The sequence below is a fragment of the Bufo bufo genome, chromosome 6, assembly GCF_905171765.1.
Source record: "Bufo bufo chromosome 6, aBufBuf1.1, whole genome shotgun sequence".
Classification (NCBI taxonomy): Eukaryota; Metazoa; Chordata; class Amphibia; order Anura; family Bufonidae; genus Bufo; species Bufo bufo.
Genome location: NC_053394.1, coordinates 207,568,798 through 207,588,045, shown reverse-complemented (window position 1 = coordinate 207,588,045; position 19,248 = coordinate 207,568,798). Strand labels below are relative to the sequence as shown.

Below are 19,248 nucleotides of genomic sequence, written 5' to 3'. Positions count from 1 at the left end.
TTCCGCCCCCCCTGCAGCTCCAAGCGCTGCGATTGGCCGTTCCAGACCGGCACATCGCAGCGCCGGAAGCAGTATGGAGCTGCAGGGGGCCAGGGGGGTTCATGATGAGGTGACCGGTGCTGAACTAGTCAGCACCTGTCTTCCCCGATGTCAGGCAGGGGACTCCAGTGTCGCATTGCTGGAAAACAGGCCCCCTAAAGCCTGCAGTGGATGGCTGATGAAAATCTGCTAACCAGGTGAACGTTTGTGTTCTGTGGACTTTCCATGGTGTGAACATACACCAATATTGCAAACTGTTATTTTGTTTTGCCTTTTGTGTGAATAAACACTGAACTATTTAAGTTAAAGACTTTGTGATTGCCTCTATACTGCGTCCGCTAAACTGCCTACCAGAGCAGATCCCCACATTTGGTGTCGGATGCAGGCAAACGCAGTGAGGCTGGCCTAAAGGTCGAAAAGTTTGTTTTTTCCCCGGGCATATGTCTTTTATGAAGCCTGACAAAATGGAGGCGGTCGTGAAAGCCCTTGTGGAGGCTAAATTGCAGCAGCGGGAGGCAAACAAGCAGCAGCAGGAAACCAACCAGCTGCTATTACAGCATGTGATGGCATTACAAGCTGCAGGAGCGTCCCAGAACGTCCACGATGCCCTAAGAGGACCTAATCGGACGATGTTGAGACGTATCTGGCGGTGTTCAAAAAGGTGGCCGTGCGGGAGAAGTTACCCCGAGACCAATGGGCTGAGGTCATCGCTCCGTTTCTGGCATCTAGACCCCAGCAGGTGTTTTTCGACCTACCAGCTGAGCTGACCAAGCGGCCGACTACCTGACCGTAAAAGGTGAGATTCTGGCAAGACTGGGGGTGAATGTATTGTTCCGGGCACAGCGAGTGTGTCAGTGGGAATTTAACCCGGCTAAACCCGCCAGACCGCAGTATTATGATCTGCTACGCCGGCTGCAAAAATGGCTGCAGCCTGACGTACTGAGTCTTACTGCTATGCTGGACCGCCTGTTGGCGGATGTGTTCTGGAGGGCTTTGCCATACCCTCTCCAGCACTGGATCGCCAGGTGTCTCCCGGTAATGCCCTAGAGATGGTCGACCTGGTGGAGCGCTACAAGGCCACCAGAAATCTGCAGGGGGGTTCTTTTGGGAGGGGGCCAGTCTAACCCTGTAAATCTCCACCCCAGGCCCAGTGGCTGGTGCCAGCCAAACCCGCCCTGGATGTACCCCCTGCAGACCCATCCCCGGTGGTCTGCTGGTGGTGTCACGGGCCTGGACACATAAGGGCCGACTGTCCCCATCAGAATGAACCCATGGCCACTAACTTTGGCTACCGCCCCTAGATATATGCCAGGAGACTGTGTGCATCCGGTAACCCCAAGACAATAGTCACCTGTGCCAGGTGCAAGTGGGAGATACCCTGGCAGTGGCGCTGCTGGACTCAGGGAGCCTGGTGTACCTGGTAAGAGCTGCCCTGGTGCAGCCTGCCGAGTATACTGGCAGAAAAGTAGGGGTAGTGTGCATCCATGGAGACTTAAAGGACTATCCCACCGCCCTGGTGTCACTATCCACGGTGACCGGCACGTGGAATCATGAGGTGGTTGTCGCCACAAAGTTGCACTATGAACTAAAAATTGGGAGAGACTATAGCCGAATACGAAAGTTACCGATACCCGGGAGACAGATGTGACCCTAGCAGAGTGGCCCGGCTCAGGGGGGAGACCAGAACCCTGGGAACCTGAGTCCGAAGGGCCAGCGGTAGGGGTGACCGCAACTTTGGTGGAAAAGGGGGAGACAACCCCACTAAGTGTGATGGTGGGAGATGTGGAGGACTTGCCGCCAGGTCCGGAGTTGGCAGACCTCAACGTCTCTGGAGATAACTTTGGTACAGCACAGCACCTGGACCCGACTATCTCGAGCCTGGGAAAATGTGGTATAGTTGAGGGTGAGCCGCAACAACCGGGGGCCGAGTCTATGTTCTGCCGTTTTGTGGTTCAACAGAAGATGCTGTACCGGGTAAATCAACTTCGGGGTGAGCATATTGAACAGCTGGTAGTGCCCAAGGCGTATCGCAAGCTCGTGTTGGAGTTAGCCCACCAACATGTTCTTGGGGGACACCTGGGCCAGCAGAAAACGCAGGACCGGATTCTACAGCGGTTCTACTGGCCCAGTGTGTTCAGAGAGGTGTAAGAGTATTGCAAGTCTTGCCCAACTTGCCAGATAACCAGCCCCCAGCCACATTTCCGTAGTCACCTGGTCCCTCTCCCGATTCTTGAGGTTCCATTCAAGCGGATCGCTATGGATCTCATAGGCCCAGTACCGAAGTCCGCTAGAGGGAACCAACACATCTTAGTCGTCCTCGACTACTCCACTCGGTACCCGGAGGAGGTGCCGCTGCGTCATACATCAGCCAAACTCATAGCTAAAGGAATTAATGGAGATGTTTTCTCGAGTGGGTCTGTCTAAGGAGGTTCTGACTGACCAAAGGACCCCGTTTATGTCCAAGGTCATGAGGGAACTGTAAGTTGTTCCACATAAAACAGCTACGGACGTCCGTGTATCATCCGCAAACGGATGGCCTGGTAGAGAGGTTTAATCAAACACTAAAAAAATATGTTAAAAAGAGTGGTGTCTAAGGATGGGAGGGACTGGGACTATCTTCTGCCCTATCTCATGTTCGCAGTGCGAGAAGTGCCCCAGGCCTCTACTGGGCTCTCGCCCTTCGAACCGCTATACGGCAGACACCTTTGCGGTCTGTTGGACGTCGCTAAAGAGGCGTGGGAACAACAGCACACACCGCACAAAAGTGTTGTTGAGTACGTCACCCAGATTCAGGGACGGATGGAAACAGTGTTGCCTCTGGTTAGGGAGCATATGGAGGCAACACAGCGAGTCCAGAGTAGGGTCTATAATAGTCAGGCTCGGGTATGGAACTTTAACCCTGGTGATCGGATGTTGGTTCTGGTACCGACCGTAGACAGTAAGTTCCTAGCTAGGTGGCAGGGGCCCTACGAGGTCCTCGAAAAAATTGGAGAGGTAGATTACAAGTTACACCAGCCAGGGAGGTTGAAGCTGGAGCAAGTGTACCATGTGAATCTGCTCAAACCCTGGAAAGATAGGGAAACCTGTACGGAAGACAGCCCACGGGGGAAGCGGTTTCGGCCCCTCTGTCTGAAGCAAGGGAAGTGGCTGCCACAGTGAAAATTGCTGAAAGCCTCTCCTCCTAAACAGGCTCAGGAAGCCAGGGAGTTCATTAGTCGGAACAGAGATGTGTTCTTGGACCTCCCTGGACGCACGTCCATAATCCGGCATGACATTGTCACTCAGGCAAAAGTCTGGTTAAAACCATACCGGGTACCCGAAGCTCGGCGACAAGCCATCACGGAGGAAGTGCAGCTAATGCTCCATCTAGGTGTCATCGAGGAATCAAAAAGTAAATGGGCCAGTTCGATAGTCTTAATACCCAAGCCAGACAGGACATTGCGGTTCTGTAACGATTTCCGCAAACTGAATGAGGTGTCCAAGTTTGACGCGTATCCCATGCCTCGAGTAGATGAGCTTATTAAGAAGTTAGGCCAAGCCCGGTATTTTTCTGTGTTGGACCTCACCAAATGGTACTGGCAGGTACCCTTGACAGAGGCTGCCAAGGAAAAACGGCTTTCATCACACCAGAGGGGCTGTATCAGTACAAGGTATTACCCTTTGGTCTGCATGGCGCTCCCGCCATGTTTCAAAGGCTAATGGACATTGTACTCCGTCCACATCGTCGGTACACTTCGGCGAACCTGGACGATATCGTTGTCCACAGCACCGACTGGGAAAGTCACCTACCTAAAATACAGACTGTAGTTCACTCCCTTAGGAAGGCTGGCTTAACCACTAACCCAAAAAAGTGCTCGATAGGGTTAGAAGAGACCAAGTACCTGGGGTATGTAATTGGGCGCGGAATGATCAAACCTCAGGTGAACAAAATTGAGGCAATTAGGAATTGGCCCCGACCTGTCACTACTCGGCAAGTAAAGTCGTTTCTGGGTATGGTGGGGTACTATATGAGGTTTGTCCCCAATTTTGCTACAGTCACCGCACCATTGACAGGCCTTTTGAAGGGACGCAAGTCACTGATGGTCCAGTGGACTGAGCAGGCAGAAAAGGCTTTCTCCGCTTTGAAGTCGGCCCTGTATGGGTCCCCGGTATTGTTGATGCCCGACTTCAAGAGGGAGTTTGTGGTACAGACTGTTGCCTCTCAAGTAGGACTCAGAGCTGTACTCTTTCAGGACATCAATGGGGAGGAACATCCCGTTGTTTTTCTGAGTCGAAAGCTTACCCCAGCCGAGACTAGGTACAGTATAGTGTAGAGAGAGTGCCTGGCCATCAAGTGGGCACTCGAGTCTCTCCGCTATTATCTGTTGGGGAGAAAGTTCCGTCTGGTGACTGACCACTCCCCTCTCAAGTGGATAAGCCAAGCCAAAGAGAGGAATGCTCGGGTCACCAGGTGGTTCTTGTCTTTACAAAACTTTACGTTTTCTGTGGAACATAGGGCAGGCAGGTTACAGGGAAACGCGGATGCCCTGTCCCGCGTACACTGTCTGGCAAGTGTTCACCCCCTCAGAGTTGAATAAAGGGGGGGAGGTATGTAGGAAGGCGCAAGGGTCCGTCATTGATGGAAGGTATGTGTCACCGAGATTCCTGGCCTTGGTGAGGTAAGAGCCGGTAATTTTAAGTGTCAGCGGCAGTTAGTGCTGACTGACACTATTTGTTATTTAGTATGGCTGTAGATCCGGGCAGGCTCTTACTAGGAGCAGCCAAAGTGCAGGGTGGGTGGCTCTCCCCACGTTCTAGGCCGGGTTTTGGTTTGGGATATAAAAACCCAGCCAGCAGTCTCAACTGAGTGGATTATCCTCCACTTCACAGTGAAGCTGTGGAGACGCTGTGGTTTTGGGATCTGCATGAGGTGTGCTATGCTAAAGGACTGAGAGCCGCATTGCTGGAAAACAGGCCCCCTAAAGCCTGCAGTGGATGGCTGATAAAAAAAACTGCCAGTTGAGCGTTTGTGTTCTGTGGACTTTCCATGGTGTGAACATACACCAATATTGCGAACTGTTATTTGCTTTGCCTTTTGTGTGAATAAACACGGAACTATTTAAGTTAAAGACTTTGTGAATGCCTCTATACTGCGTCCGCTAAGCTGCCTACCAGAGCAAATCCCCACAATATATATCCATATACATATATATAGAAATCAATTTTAGTTAGGTAGTATTAGTGTAGATTTTTGCATGCAATCAACATCTTTGTGCGTGCATCCTGCACCTGTAATATTTTTTTTATACTTTTTTTCTACTCCTTTTGGGCTCATGCACACGACCGTTGTTGTTTTGCGGACTGTTTTTCACTGATCCGTTGTTCCGTATTCGAGTTTTTTTTTTCCCATGATTTAAGTCCTCTTCCGTTCCGTTATTGCACAAAACATATCCGTATGGGTTTTTTTTCTACTCCTTTTGGGCTCATGCACACGACCGTTGTTGTTTTGCGATCCGTTTTTCACTGATCCGTTGTTCCATATTTGATTATTTTTTTTTTTATATGATTTAAGTCCTCTTCCGTTCCGTTATTGCACAAAACATATCCGCATATCCGGATTGCCTTCCTCTGGATCAACTTGTAGGATAACAGGCCGAACTGGATGGACAAATGTCTTTTTTCGGCCTTATGTACTATGTATGGTTTCTGTATTTGATCAGTTTTTTGCGGATCGTATACAGAAACAGTAACCTATTAATCACCAAACACCTGAGCAATATGGGCTAGGCATGGTATTTCTACAGTATGAATCCACAAAATACAGATGAAATACGGATGTGTAACGTGTGCGTTCTGTATTTTTTGTGGACCCATTGACTTGAATGGGGCCTCGGACCGTGATTTGCGGACAATAATAGGACATGCACTACTTTTTTGCGGAACGGCCATGCGGACGATCGGAAAAGGAATGCACACGGAGTGACTTTTATATTTTCTACAGCCCCATTGAAGTGAATGGTTCCGCATATGGTCCGCAAAAAAAAACGGAACGGAAGCGGAAAGAAAATACGTTTGTGTGCATGAGCCCTTTCTCTGTATTACAAATTTATTACAAGCCCCTTCACGTGTGAAAGCAGTACATATACACCCCTCACAATAAATAAAGGTTTACACGTTTCACACGTCACACTTCAATAAAATAAAAATGGCCCGTCCGTCCCAACTCAGCTGAAGAGGCATACGCCATCCTTGCCTCTGATACTGAGTCTGCCAGTGACGGAGAAGAGGATGCCACTTTCATCTACTCCTTTACCCCTTCATCATCATCATCCGCTGATGAGGGACCCTCTAGAAGGCGCCTCAAGGTAGCAGCGGAGGCAGCCCCCCAGAGTGAACCCTTATAGACCCTACCCCCTGACGATTATCAGCCCCAAATTCCATATTTTGAGGGCAGCTCCAGAATACAGATAGATTGTGCGGGCTTCACTGAACTAAAAAAATTTCAAAATCTTCTTCACTGAAGTTTTTGTAAATGTAATGGTGGCCCAAACCAATTTATACACCCAACAATTAATTGTTCAGAACCCTACATCGCCATACACTAGACCACTAGGTTGGACCCCAGTAAGTGCAGCAGAGATGATGAAGTTTTGGGGACTCGTGCTGCATATGAGCGTTGTAAAAAAAAAACAGTTAGACAATATTGGAGTTCGGACATTTTCTACCAGATTCTAATTTACAGTAACACCATGACCCGGAAGCAATTTGAGTCAATTTGGAAATTCCACACTACAATTACACTACAACGACAATGCACAGTGCCCACCCCATAACGACTCGACATTTGACTGTCTGTTCAAGGTTAGCCCTGTCCTTGACCACTTTAACATCAGGTTTGCTGAGGTGTGCACCCCTGATAAAAATGTCTGTGTAAATGAGTCCCTATTACTTTTCAAAAGGGAGGGTTAGATTCCGCCAGTACCTGCCTAGCAAACGGGCAAGGTATGGCATAAAGATTTAAAACAATACCAAATTCGAGAATGCTCACCAACTCTTCTGGAGCACGGCCCACTGACCACCCCCAGTTGTAATAAATAAATAATAAATAAATATGGCTGGCTCACAGTAATTTGCAGGTGCTTTTCCTTCATTGATGCTGCATACATACACTCACCTAAAGAATTATTAGGAACACCATACTAATACGGTGTTGGACCCCCTTTTGCTTCAGAACTGCCTTAATTCTACGTGGCATTGATTCAACAAGGTGCTGATAGCATTCTTTAGAAATGTTGGCCCATATTGATAGGATAGCATCTTGCAGTTGCTGGAGATTTGGGGGATGCACATCCAGGGCACGAAGCTCCCGTTCCACCACATCCCAAAGATTTTCTATTGGGTTGAGATCTGGTGACTGTGGGGGCCATTTTAGTACTGTGAACTCATTGTCATGTTCAAGAAACCAATTTGAAATGATTAGAGCTTTGTGACATGGTGCATTATCCTGCTGGAAGTAGCCATCAGAGGATGGATACATGTTCTCATTCTGTTTACGCCAAATTCGGACTCTACCATTTGAATGTCTCAACAGAAATCGAGACTCATCAGACCAGGCAACATTTTTCCAGTCTTCAACAGTCCAATTTTGGTGAGCTCGTGCAAATTGTAGCCTCTTTTTCCTATTTGTAGTGGAGATGAGTGGTACCCGGTGGGGTCTTCTGCTGTTGTAGCCCATCCGCCTCAAGGTTGTGCGTGTTGTGGCTTCACAAATGCTTTGCTGCATACCTCGGTTGTAACGAGTGGTTATTTCAGTCAACGTTGCTCTTCTATCAGCTTGAATCAGTCGGCCCATTCTCCTCTGACCTCTAGCATCCACAAGGCATTTTTGCCCACAGGACTGCCGCATACTGGATGATTTTCCCTTTTCACACCATTCTTTGTAAACCCTAGAAATGGTTGTGCGTGAAAATCCCAGTAACTGAGCAGATTGTGAAATACTCAGACCGGCCCGTCTGGCACCAACAACCATGCCACGCTCAAAATTGCTTAAATCACCTTTCTTTCCCATTCTGACATTCAGTTTGGAGTTCAAGAGATTGTCTTGACCAGGACCACATCCCTAAATGCATTGAAGCAACTGCCATGTGATTGGTTGACTAGATAATTGCATTAATGAAAAATAGAACAGGTGTTCCAAATAATTCTTTAGGTGAGTGTATATATAAAAAACATTAAAATAACAATCCCCAAATACAATTCTATGTAATAAAAGTCCTTATATTAGGTTGATAAACTTGGTCCCAATTGAATGCGGAGCTCATGCATATATAGTTTTAAAAAATAGAATAAATGCGGTTTTCATATACTGTTACTTAGTTTTAGGCATGTGGTTAGGTGGTATGTGATTTTGTTTCCCTTGATTCAATTACTTGATATGAATAGGTTTAGATATGTCCGTATAATTTATGACACTATATTCGCGTGTCTATTTGGATCAATCCACTAGGTTGCAATTAATTCGCATGTACGTGCTGATATAATGTTCAAACCCATGCTTGCATATCGCAAAATGATCCAAATATATAAGTTGTGCTTGAAGTACACTTATTCTGAACCACACTCAAATGTAACTATGGTCTATGTTACTCATGACCTTATATAGTTTTCAGGCTGATCTTCCTTCCAGCCTCTCGGTGTGGTTCTCAGCTGTGCCATCCTCCGCTATCCTTCTACCGGCGCATGCGCTCTGATATCTCCGGAACGCCGATTTCAGCTGATAATTCTCCTCGCGTATCAGCGATAAATCACCATCCACACTGCCCGCATGAAACCGCCACTAGACGTGTTTCGAAACATGTATGTTCCTTCCTCAGTGATGCAAAGTTTTTCAAACTTTGTGAGAGTAGTTGCGGGTACACCCACAAGTTCCTCATTTACAAAGGGAAAGATTCCTGGATAGAACCCCCAGAATGCCCCCCCCCCCCGCCCTAGGAGTTAGTGGGAAGATAGTGTGGGAATTACTGCACCCACTGCTGGATAAGGGTTACCACCTCTATGTGGATAACTATTATACCAGCATACCCCTATTCATGTCCATAACTACCAGAGGTACTGCGGCTTGCGGCACAGTGCGCAAAAAGAGAGGCCTCCCTAGATCCCAGGTAGGGCAACCACTGGAAATGGGTGAAAGCAGGGCTCTCCTCCATTAGAACATGCTGGCGGTTAAGTACAAGGACAAGAGGGGGATCCTTTTACTGACTACCATTCACACCAACACCAGCTCCCCTGCTCCTGTATGAGGTACCACAACCACTACCCCCAAACCAGTTTGCATCCTGGGCTACAATAGGCACATGGGAGGGGTTGATCTTTCAGATCAAGTTCTGAAGCCCTACATTGCCACACAAAAAACAAAAGTGTGGTACAAAAAGCTGGCCGTACACATTGTACAGATGGCAATGTACAATGCGTATGTGCTATTTCAATCTGCAGGCCACACAGGAACTTTCCTTAAGTTCTAAGAGGTGGTTATCAAGGCCCTATTTTTCAAAGCCAGGCCAGGGAGGGTCCCAGTACTTCAGGAAGTCATGGTGTCTGTGCTGTACCAGGGCAACATTTTCCAGGTCAAGTCCCCCAGACAGCAAGGAAGGGAAGGACCCAAAAAAGATGCAGGGTGTGTTCCAAAAGGGGGAAAAGGAAAGACACCATTTACCACTGCGAAACCTGGCCTGTGCATGTAGGATTGTTTTAAAATCTACCACACATCCATGGCGAATTTAATTTAATCCTTTATGTACCCTGTAGTTTTACCACCTTATATCTCTGATTTAATCCGCATAGCTTACATATCCACTTTTCACGAACCACTACATATTCATTTCTGTGAAACACCTGTTAGGTCAAAAGTGCCCTTTCCACCACTTAAAATGTTCGTACGGGGGTGCACTTTTAAAAATGGGGTCACTTCTTGTTTTTTTATTTTATTTCTGGGGACCTCAGGAATTTTTTTTAATGCGACACGGCACCTAAAATCCATGTCTGCCAATTCAGGCCAGCAAAATCCATAATTTGCTGTTTGCCTGCTGTGTGCCCATACAGCAGGCTACAAGCACATATGGGGTGTTTCCTGAATGGGGAGAAAATGTGGGGTGCACTTTCCAAAATGGGGTCACTGTTTGGGGGTTTCCACTATAGGGCAACCTCAGGGTGTCTTCATACGCGACGTAGCTCCCAATTACCATTCCAGCTAAATCCGCTCTCCAAAAGCCATATGATGCTGCTTCCACACTGAAGCCTGCTGTGCACCCTTACATCATTTTTTTTTTAGCACATATGAGGTGTTACCATATTCAGGGGTAAATGGGGAACAAAATGTGTGGTGCATTTTGTCCTGTTACCCTTTGGGAAAGTGAAAAATGTCGGTGTAAAGCAACTTTTTCTTGAAAGAAAATTGCAATTTTTCATTTTCACTGCCAAGTGTTTCCTAATTCTAGGAACCATTTTTGAGGTTAAAGTGCTCACTGCACACCTTGAAAGATTCCTTGAGGGGTGTAGTTTCCAAAATAGGGTAACTTTTTGGGGGTTTCCACTGTAGGGCCACCTCTGGGTGTCTTCATATGCGACATACCTCCAAATTACCATTCCAGCTAAATCTGCTCTCCAAAAGCCATAAGCTGCCTCTTCCACTCTGAAGCCTGCTGTGTGCCAATACATTAGTTTTTGAGCACATATGGGGTGTTTCTGTAAACTTCAGAATCAGGATAAAAGAATTTGAGTTTTTTTGTCTGTTAACCCTTGATGTGTTGCAGGAAAAATTGATTAAAATGGAAAATCTGCAAAAAAGAATAAAATTTAGCAATTTCATTTTCCTTTAATTCTTGTCGGACACCTAAAGGGTTAACTAAGTTTGTAAAATCAGTTTTGAATAGCTTGATGGGTGTAGTTTCTAAAATTGAGTGATTTATGGGTGGTTTCTAATATGTAAGCCCCACAAACAAAGTGACTTAATAACTGAACTGGTCCTTAAAACATTGGGTTTTGGAAATTTTATAACAAATTTTAAGATTTGCTTCTATATTTCTAAGACTTCTAACGTCCCAAAAAAAGAAAATGTTGTTTACAAAATGATCCAAACATGAAGTAGACATATGGGAAATGTTAAGTAATAACTATTTTAAGAGATATTACTATCTATTTTAAAAGTATAGAAATTGAAATTTGGAAAGTTGCAAATTTTTCAAAATCTTTGGTAAATTTGATATTTTTTAATTTTCAAAATATAGCCTGGTACTTAAAGAGGACCTTTCACTAGAATAAAATATCTAAACTAACTATACAGACATGGAGAGCGGCGCCCAGGGATCTCCCTGCACCTACTGTTATACCTGGGCGCCGCTCCGTTCTCCCGGTATAGCCTCCGGTATCTTCATAGTTAGGCTCCACCCAGGGGAACCTGCCGGCGTCTCATTTTCCCATGCTGTAGCGCTGGCCAATCGCAGCGCTCAGCTCATAGCCTGAGAGGCTTTTTTTTCTCTCAGGCTATGAACTGAGCGCTGCGATTGGCCAGCGCTACAGCATGGGAGAATGAGACGCCGGCAGGTTCCCCTGGGTGGAGCCTAACTATGAAGATACCGGAGGCTATACCGGGCGAACGGAGCGGCGCCCAGGTATAACAGTAAGTGAAGGGAGATCCCTGGGCGCCGCTCTCCATGTATGTATAGTTAGTTTAGATGTTTTATTCTAGTGAAAGGTCCTCTTTAAGGTAAAAAATGGCATGGTTCTGAAGGGATTAAAGCAAAAAATGCTGCAAAAAATTAAGTGCAGAAGAACACTACTAAAAATACTATGGTACATGTGAAAACACCATAAGGCTACTTTCACACTAGCGTTAATATTTTCTGGTATTGAGATCCGTCATAGGGTCTCAATACCGGGAAAAAACGCTTCCGTTTTGCCCCCATTGTCAATGGGCACAAAACATAACTGAGCAGAACGGAATGCTCCAAAATGCATTCCATTCCGTTCTCATACTGGAGAACAAACCGCAGAATGCTGCAGTTTGCTTTCCGTCCTGGGATGCGGAGCAAAACGGAGCCATCATGACCCACAATGCAAGTCAATGGGGACGGATCCATTTTCTCTGACACAAAACAAAACAGATCCGTTCCCCATTGACTTTCAATGGAGTTCATGATGGATCGGTCTTGGCTATGTTAAAGATAATGCTACAGGATCCGTTCATAGCGGATGCAGATGGTTATATTATTAGTAACGGAAGCGTTTTTGCTGAGCCCTGCCGGATCCAGCAAAAACGCTGGTGTGAAAGTAGCCTTAAACAGGCATGGGGACTTTTTTTTAGACCTATACTGCCACCACCAAATATTATATTACGTGTTCATATTACCATTTAGCTTTCCGTTCTTCTGATCAGTCAGAAGAACAGAAAAAATATAAAAACAGATGCTTTATTTTGAGCATCATTTTACACTAAAAACTAAGGCTAGTTTCACACTAGCGGCAGGGGAGTCCGGCGGGTGAACAGCCTGTCAGATCCGTCCTGCCGCTAGTTCACGTGTGACCCCAGACTGCCGCTCCGTCCCCATTGACTATCATGGGGGCAGGGGTGGAGTTCCGGCGGCAGCGCACGGCGAGAGGCAGCCGGACTAAAAGTACTGCATGTCGTACTTTTAGTCCGGCTGCCTCTCGCCGTGCGCTGCTGCCGGAACTCCGCCCCCATGATAGTCAATGGGGACGGAGCGGCAGTCCGGAAGCACACGTGAACTAGAGGCAGGACGGGTCAGACAGGCTGTTTACCCGCTGGAACAGCCTGCCGCACTCCCCTGCCGCTAATCTGTCTGTTTTTAAGCATCAGTTATGATCAGTTTGCATCAGTTATTTTTGACGGGAGAAAAAGTACTACATGCAGGACTCTTTCTTCATTTAAAAATAAATGATTCTCCATCTCTGATGGAACTGACATGAACTGATGGAAACTGATCATAACTGATGCTCCAAATAACAGATCCGTTTTTTTGAGGGGGGTTTTCCCCTGTTCTTCTGACAGATCAGAAGAACGGAAAGCTAAGCGGTGATGTGAACCCAGCCTTACCTACATATTACATTTAAAGGGCATCTGTCAGCAAATTTATACCTATAAAACTGGCCGACCTGCTACATGTGCGCTTAGCAGCTGAAGGCATCTGTATTGGTCAAATGTTCATATGTGTCTGCATTGCAGAGAAAAATTGTGTTTTAAAGAGGACCTTTACCCGGTCCTGACATTACAAATACAGTATAAGTACCTGGCACTGTAGGGCATTATTAGTAGATGTTATTTGCTGGAATTTTTTTCATATCGGATGCTGTGTTGTCCTGCTATGCCCCCCATTTTGGTTTTGCGCCCTGTATGGTAATGGATAGCATCGGTACAGGCAGGAGGAGACACCAGCTTTTCTCAGGGGGCTTTTTATTCTCGGTGGCTGTGAAATAATTACATTTCAATAGTAGCGTGAGATCTGTGGCAAAACCACATCTATTCTGCACCAAAATCAGAAATTGCGGATTTTGGTGTGGATATGCTGCAGAAACACACATAAATCTGCACGGATCTTATGTGCGTTCACCCGCGCTCGTTTGTAGGTGACCTAAGGCTTTGGATACATAGCCATTTTGGCCACAACATCTGTTGCGTAACTAAAGATCGCAGTGTAGCGGGACTGCCATAGGGATGAATAGGGTCACAGCGCAACTCACGTTTGCAGCGACCGTTACATGTAAGTTGCAAGAAATCCAGCACTTCTAGGCTTTATGCCATTTCACGTGTCATGCCTGCTACAATCATGCAAGTCGCGCTGTGACCCCACTCGTTCCAGTGGCATCCCTGCCACACTGCGATACTTGGGCATGACATGGATGCGTGGCACATGTTGTGCCCAAAATCACCCTTTAGCCGTACCCTAACAGCACCATTCGCATAACTGCACACAATATGGTTTACATGAGTTTTTCCCCTGCAGTTTTTTGTGCAGAAAAACCACAGTGTAATACAGTACCATCAAAGTGAGTGAGATTTGCCAAATCTCATGTACATACTGCGTATTTTTAACACACGGTAATTAACCTGCTGTTCGGATTTTAAAATCCGCAGCATTTCAATTGTTTGTGCGATTCTGCACCTTATATAGTCTACAATGGAATTGTTAACACAGGCAGAAAAATAGTGCAAATTTATGTGCATTTTTGTTGCAGATTTAATGTAGATTTATTGCATACAAATGCGAATCATGTGTAGTTCCCCTACGGCTACATGCACACGGTTGCACGTTTACTAACAGAAAACCTGCACAGATTTCCACATTGCAAAGGGTAAACTCCACACAAAACACGCATAAAACAATTGACATGCTGCAGATTTGAAAATCCACAAAGTAGGTCAATTTCTGTACAGAAAAATAAACAAAGTGTACATGAGATTTGTCTAATCTCATACACTTTGCTGGTACTGTATCACGCAGAATTTTTTTCTGCATGAAAAAACATGCATAACCCACAGCATGTGCAGGTAACCTTAGGGGACACATGATGGCTTTTATAGAGATGTATGGGAAGCAGAAAGGACGCAGCCACCGGCAGGTTTTTGGCGGAATTTCGGCGCTGCTGTCCACACCAAAATTCCACTGTAAAAGCCGTTGTGTGAACGTCTCCTTAGAGTGCGGCCACACATAGTAGGGGTCATTTTCAAAGACCGGCTTTTTGCGCTGGTCTATGTTAGCCCCTGCGCTACCAGAGGAAGCGCCTAATTTAGGACTAAGTGCAGGCCTTCGTCACAAATTAGGTTCAGCTCTAGCAGTCCGTGGGTGAAGAAAAGTGGTCCTTGCAACTGTTTTTATGCTAAAGACTGAAGCGCTGTTAGTAAACTACCCCCCCCCCCCCCCCCCCATGCGGATTTTCTTCACAAAATTCCACTGCAGAGAATTGGAAGCATTTACATGATGTGTGCCTATACCCTTAGCGACAAATAACGATGTATCTTTCTTTTTCTCTTACCTTTGTTTGCAGGCTGCCGTAGACAATAAAATTCAGGTGGAAGTAAAGTCTGAAGAACAAACACTGGGTAATTAAATCAGACACAGGTGACTTGCTCCTTCTTTACGGTCTTAAATTAGGCGCATCTTTGGCAGTCCATGCGCCAGGAGTAAAAACTACCCCATGCCCTGACTGGAGTAGTTTTTACTCCTCTTTTACATCTGTTTTCAGTCGTAAATCGTAAGTAAGAGCTATGAGAAGTGGTGGACTCCACTGATCAGATACTGATGACCTATCCTGAGGTCAGGTCTAGTGTTGAGCGAACTTCTGTTTTCAAGTTCGGCGTACAAAGTTCGGGATATCTAAGAATTCCATTATGGATTCCGCTACCCAGGTCATTAGTATTAAACGCTCGGAAAACCCCTTTAATGGTGATGTAGTAACCTGCATTCGCACAGCCATTAACAATGCACACTGAACAAATCAGTTCTAATCAGTTAATATGATGCCCCTGCAGTTTTCACAGCCACAGCCTTAGGCCTCATGCACACAAACGTATTTTCTTTCCGTGACCGTTTTTTTTTTTTCTTGCGGACCGTATACGGAACCATTCATTTCAATGGGTCCGCAAAAGAAAACGAAGTTAGGCCTCATGCACACGACCGTTGTTTGGGTCCGCATCCGAGCCGCCGTTTTGGCTACTCAGATGCGGACCCATTCACTTCAAAGGGGGCCGCAAAAGATGCGGACAGCACTCCGTGTGCTGTCCGCATCTGTGGCTCCGTTCCGCGGCCCCGCTAAAGAAAAATATAACATGTCCTATTCTTGTCCGCGCTTTGCGGACAAGAATAGGCATTTATATTGCTGGCGCCCGTTCCGTTACGCAAATTGCGGAGGGCAACACGGGCGGCTTCCGTTTTTTGCGGATACGCAGTTTGCGGACCGCAAAAAACGTCACGGCCGTGTGCATGACGCCTTACTCCGTGTGCATTCCGTTTCCGTATGTCCGTATTTCCGTTCCACAAAAAAATAGAACGTGTCCTATTATTGTCCGCATTACAGACAAGGATAGTACTGTTCTATTTGGGGCCAGCTGTTCCATTCCACAAAATACGGAATGCACACGGACGTCATCCGTATTTTTTGTGGATCCGTTTTCTGCGGACCACAAAATACATATGGTCGTGTGCATGAGGCCTCAAAGGGGGTTGTCCAAACTAAACAAAAAAAAAACTAAAGAAAACTCTGGCCTAAAATAACAAATGAATGGATATTCACGCGGTTTCTCATTTGTTTCTTCAGTGCTGAGCTCTGGTCCTTCCACAGCTGTTGTCTGATATCTTCCTGGCTGCAGCAGTGATGTTCCATGCACATGAGGACTGGAGCTCAGTGCAGGAAGATGCAAGGCAGAATATGGGAGCGTATCCATTCATTTTGTTATTTTAGGCAATTTATAGGGATTGCTCAAGTTGTATATAACTCAGACTGCCCCTTTAAAATGGTAATCCATTTTCCTTTACTATACTTTGTGCATAAATTCCTTATGTTGTTCAAAATTTCTGCTTGCAATCATATAATAGGAACCATCATTTCTTACCTCCATGGAATATAAGGATGCCTTCACACACGGCAGATTTTGTGGCAGAAAATTTGGCAACTGAAAATCAATTCCATTCATTTGAATGGGGCAGCGAGCACTAGGATTTCTGCTAGCCCCATTGCTGAATGGAACTAGAATTTTCTGCCACAAAATCTTCCGCGTGTCAAGGCATCCTAAATCTGTCCTGGTTATGTGATGGACACACAGGTGCTCAGCTTGTTTGGGTGTATTCATATGCAGCAGATTTGTGGCAGAAATCTCTCATTCATCTGAAAGATGCTTGCATAAATCCATACAGAACATGTAATGGAAAACTGTATAAGGCCTAATGGATACGGCTGTTGCCCAGCCGTGCCCATATTACGGGTCCGCAATATACAGGCACCGGCCGTGTGCACACCGTATAGTGGATGCGCTACACCGTATAATGGATTTACTTGAATGGGTCTGCAATCCAGGAGATACAGTGCAGAATGGAGGCACAGATCAGTAGTGCTTCCCTGGGTTTTCTTTCTATAATAAAAAGTTAGGCCTTATGCACAAGACTGTGTGCCGGCTTTGCCCGTGCTGAGGACGGCAGTTTGCACGAGCACCGACCGTGTGGCCGCAGCCTGCGGATGTGGACCCATTTACTTGAATGGAGTCCGCGATCCACATCCGATGGTCCACACTACAAAAAAGTAGTGCAAACACTAAAAAAAGAGGGTCCAAACACAAAAAAGTGCGGAGGCAAAGCCGGCACACAGTCTTGTGCATAAGGCCTAACTTTTTATTATAGAAAGAAAAATCTTGCCGAAACTGTGAATTACCCCTTCACAAGACTCATGACACATTTGAATTTCATTCTTTCAAGGCTTGGCTTGATGGCGACATGACACACATGATATTGTGCATTGCAGTGTAACGGCTGGATTTCTTGCAACTGCAGCGGCAATATCATTCATTTCTATGGGATCACCACTGCTCAGTGATCCTGGACGCGACAGGTGTAGCCCTAGCCTAAATTGGACAAAGGATCTGATCATCTCCAAACATTAATATTAGAGATGAGCGAATTTCAGGTTATGAAATTCGTTCACGCTTCGTTTACTGGTAAAAGGTGAATTGCATTATGGATTCCGTTACCACGGACTATAACACAATTCTATGATGGAATGCAGAACAGAATGGCTTTAGAGGCATTTCGTTATTCATTCCGTCATAATAGAAGTCTATGGGCTGCAAAACGGATTCATCACGTTTCACTTATGCAGGAGAGGACTTCCCTGCATAACAGAAACAGAACTGATCCGTTTTGCAGCCCATAGACTTCTATTATGATGGAATGAATAACGGAATTCACCTTTTAACAGTAAACGAAGTGTGAACGAACTGCAAAATATGAAATTCGCTAATCTGTAATTAATATGCATAAGAAGAGTTACACCTATTATAACACTTTATGATTCTTAATTGGCTAAAAAAAAAAAACAGCACATATCATATCTAATATATTATAACATTTGTTTCATCTTCACTAAAAGCGTTTGTTATAAAATGAGTTGATAATTCTCACTGTTTACCGCAGGCCCAGTGACGTCACGACTAGTATCACTGGCCTGCGCGGGGCTAAGCTCTGTTCACTTAAATGGAGCTTAGCCCAGCCCGGGCCATTGATACTAGTCGTGACGTCACTGGGCCTGCGGTAAACAGCGAGAAGGCCGTAGCACTACTGCCAGCGCCGCAGCCTTCTCAAACAGCTGATCGGCAGGGGTCCCAGAGGATAAATCATCAGTTTAAAAAAACTGCAGAACCTCTTTAATCTGTCACTAATGCCTCATTCACAAAGTCAGTGTTTTGGTCAGTGATTTCCATCAGTAATTTTGAGTCAAAACCAGGTTTGGAGCCTCCACAGACATAAGGTTTATGGCTATTTCAGTGTTTTGCGGTCCGTTTTTTACTGATCCGTTGTTCCGTTTTATTGTTTCCGTTGTGTTTAAGTTTCAGTTCCGTTTTTCCATTCCATTTTTCCGTATGGCATATACAGTATACAGTAATTACATAGAACAAATTGGGCTGGCATAACAATTTAAATAGATGGTTCCGCAAAAAACGGAACGGATACGGAATACATACGGATGCATTCCGTTTTTTTTGCGGACCCATTGACTTTAATGGAACCACGGAACGTGATTTGCAGCCAAATATAGGACATGTTCTATCTTTGAACGGAACGGAGATACGGAAACACGGAAATGAAATACATACGGAGTACATTCAGTTTTTTTTGCGGAACCATTGAAATGAATGGTTCCATATACGGACCGTATACGAAACGCAAAAAACAGCCCGCAAAACGGATAAAATAAACGGTAGTGTGAAAGAGGCCTTAAGGGAAAGATCTGTTCCTGTTCTGTGTTTAGAGCCACACCTGGTTTTGACTCAAAATCACTGACCAAACACCAACGTGTGAATGAGGCATAAGACTACATAATTTGATAGCTACTACTATCAGAAGACATATCTTATAATTAATTATTTGGAGAATTCTTTCTCTAGTAAGAAAATAACACATTGTCCAACTGAGAGAAATGGAGAATTTTCCAATAAGACATCATATATGTAAC

The 19,248-nt window shown here is 45.6% G+C and overlaps 1 protein-coding gene across 3 annotated transcripts in view; it reads left to right on the top strand.

Annotated features, from left to right (window-relative positions):
• Positions 1–19,248, top strand: part of COMTD1 (catechol-O-methyltransferase domain containing 1) — a 172,211-nt gene that overhangs the window by 108,207 nt on the left and 44,756 nt on the right. For all 3 annotated transcript variants that reach the window (XM_040435745.1, XM_040435746.1, XM_040435744.1), the window contains one exon: positions 15,076–15,130. In XM_040435745.1, the coding sequence (XP_040291679.1) occupies positions 15,076–15,130 (55 nt within the window). The remainder of the gene's footprint in view (positions 1–15,075; positions 15,131–19,248) is intronic.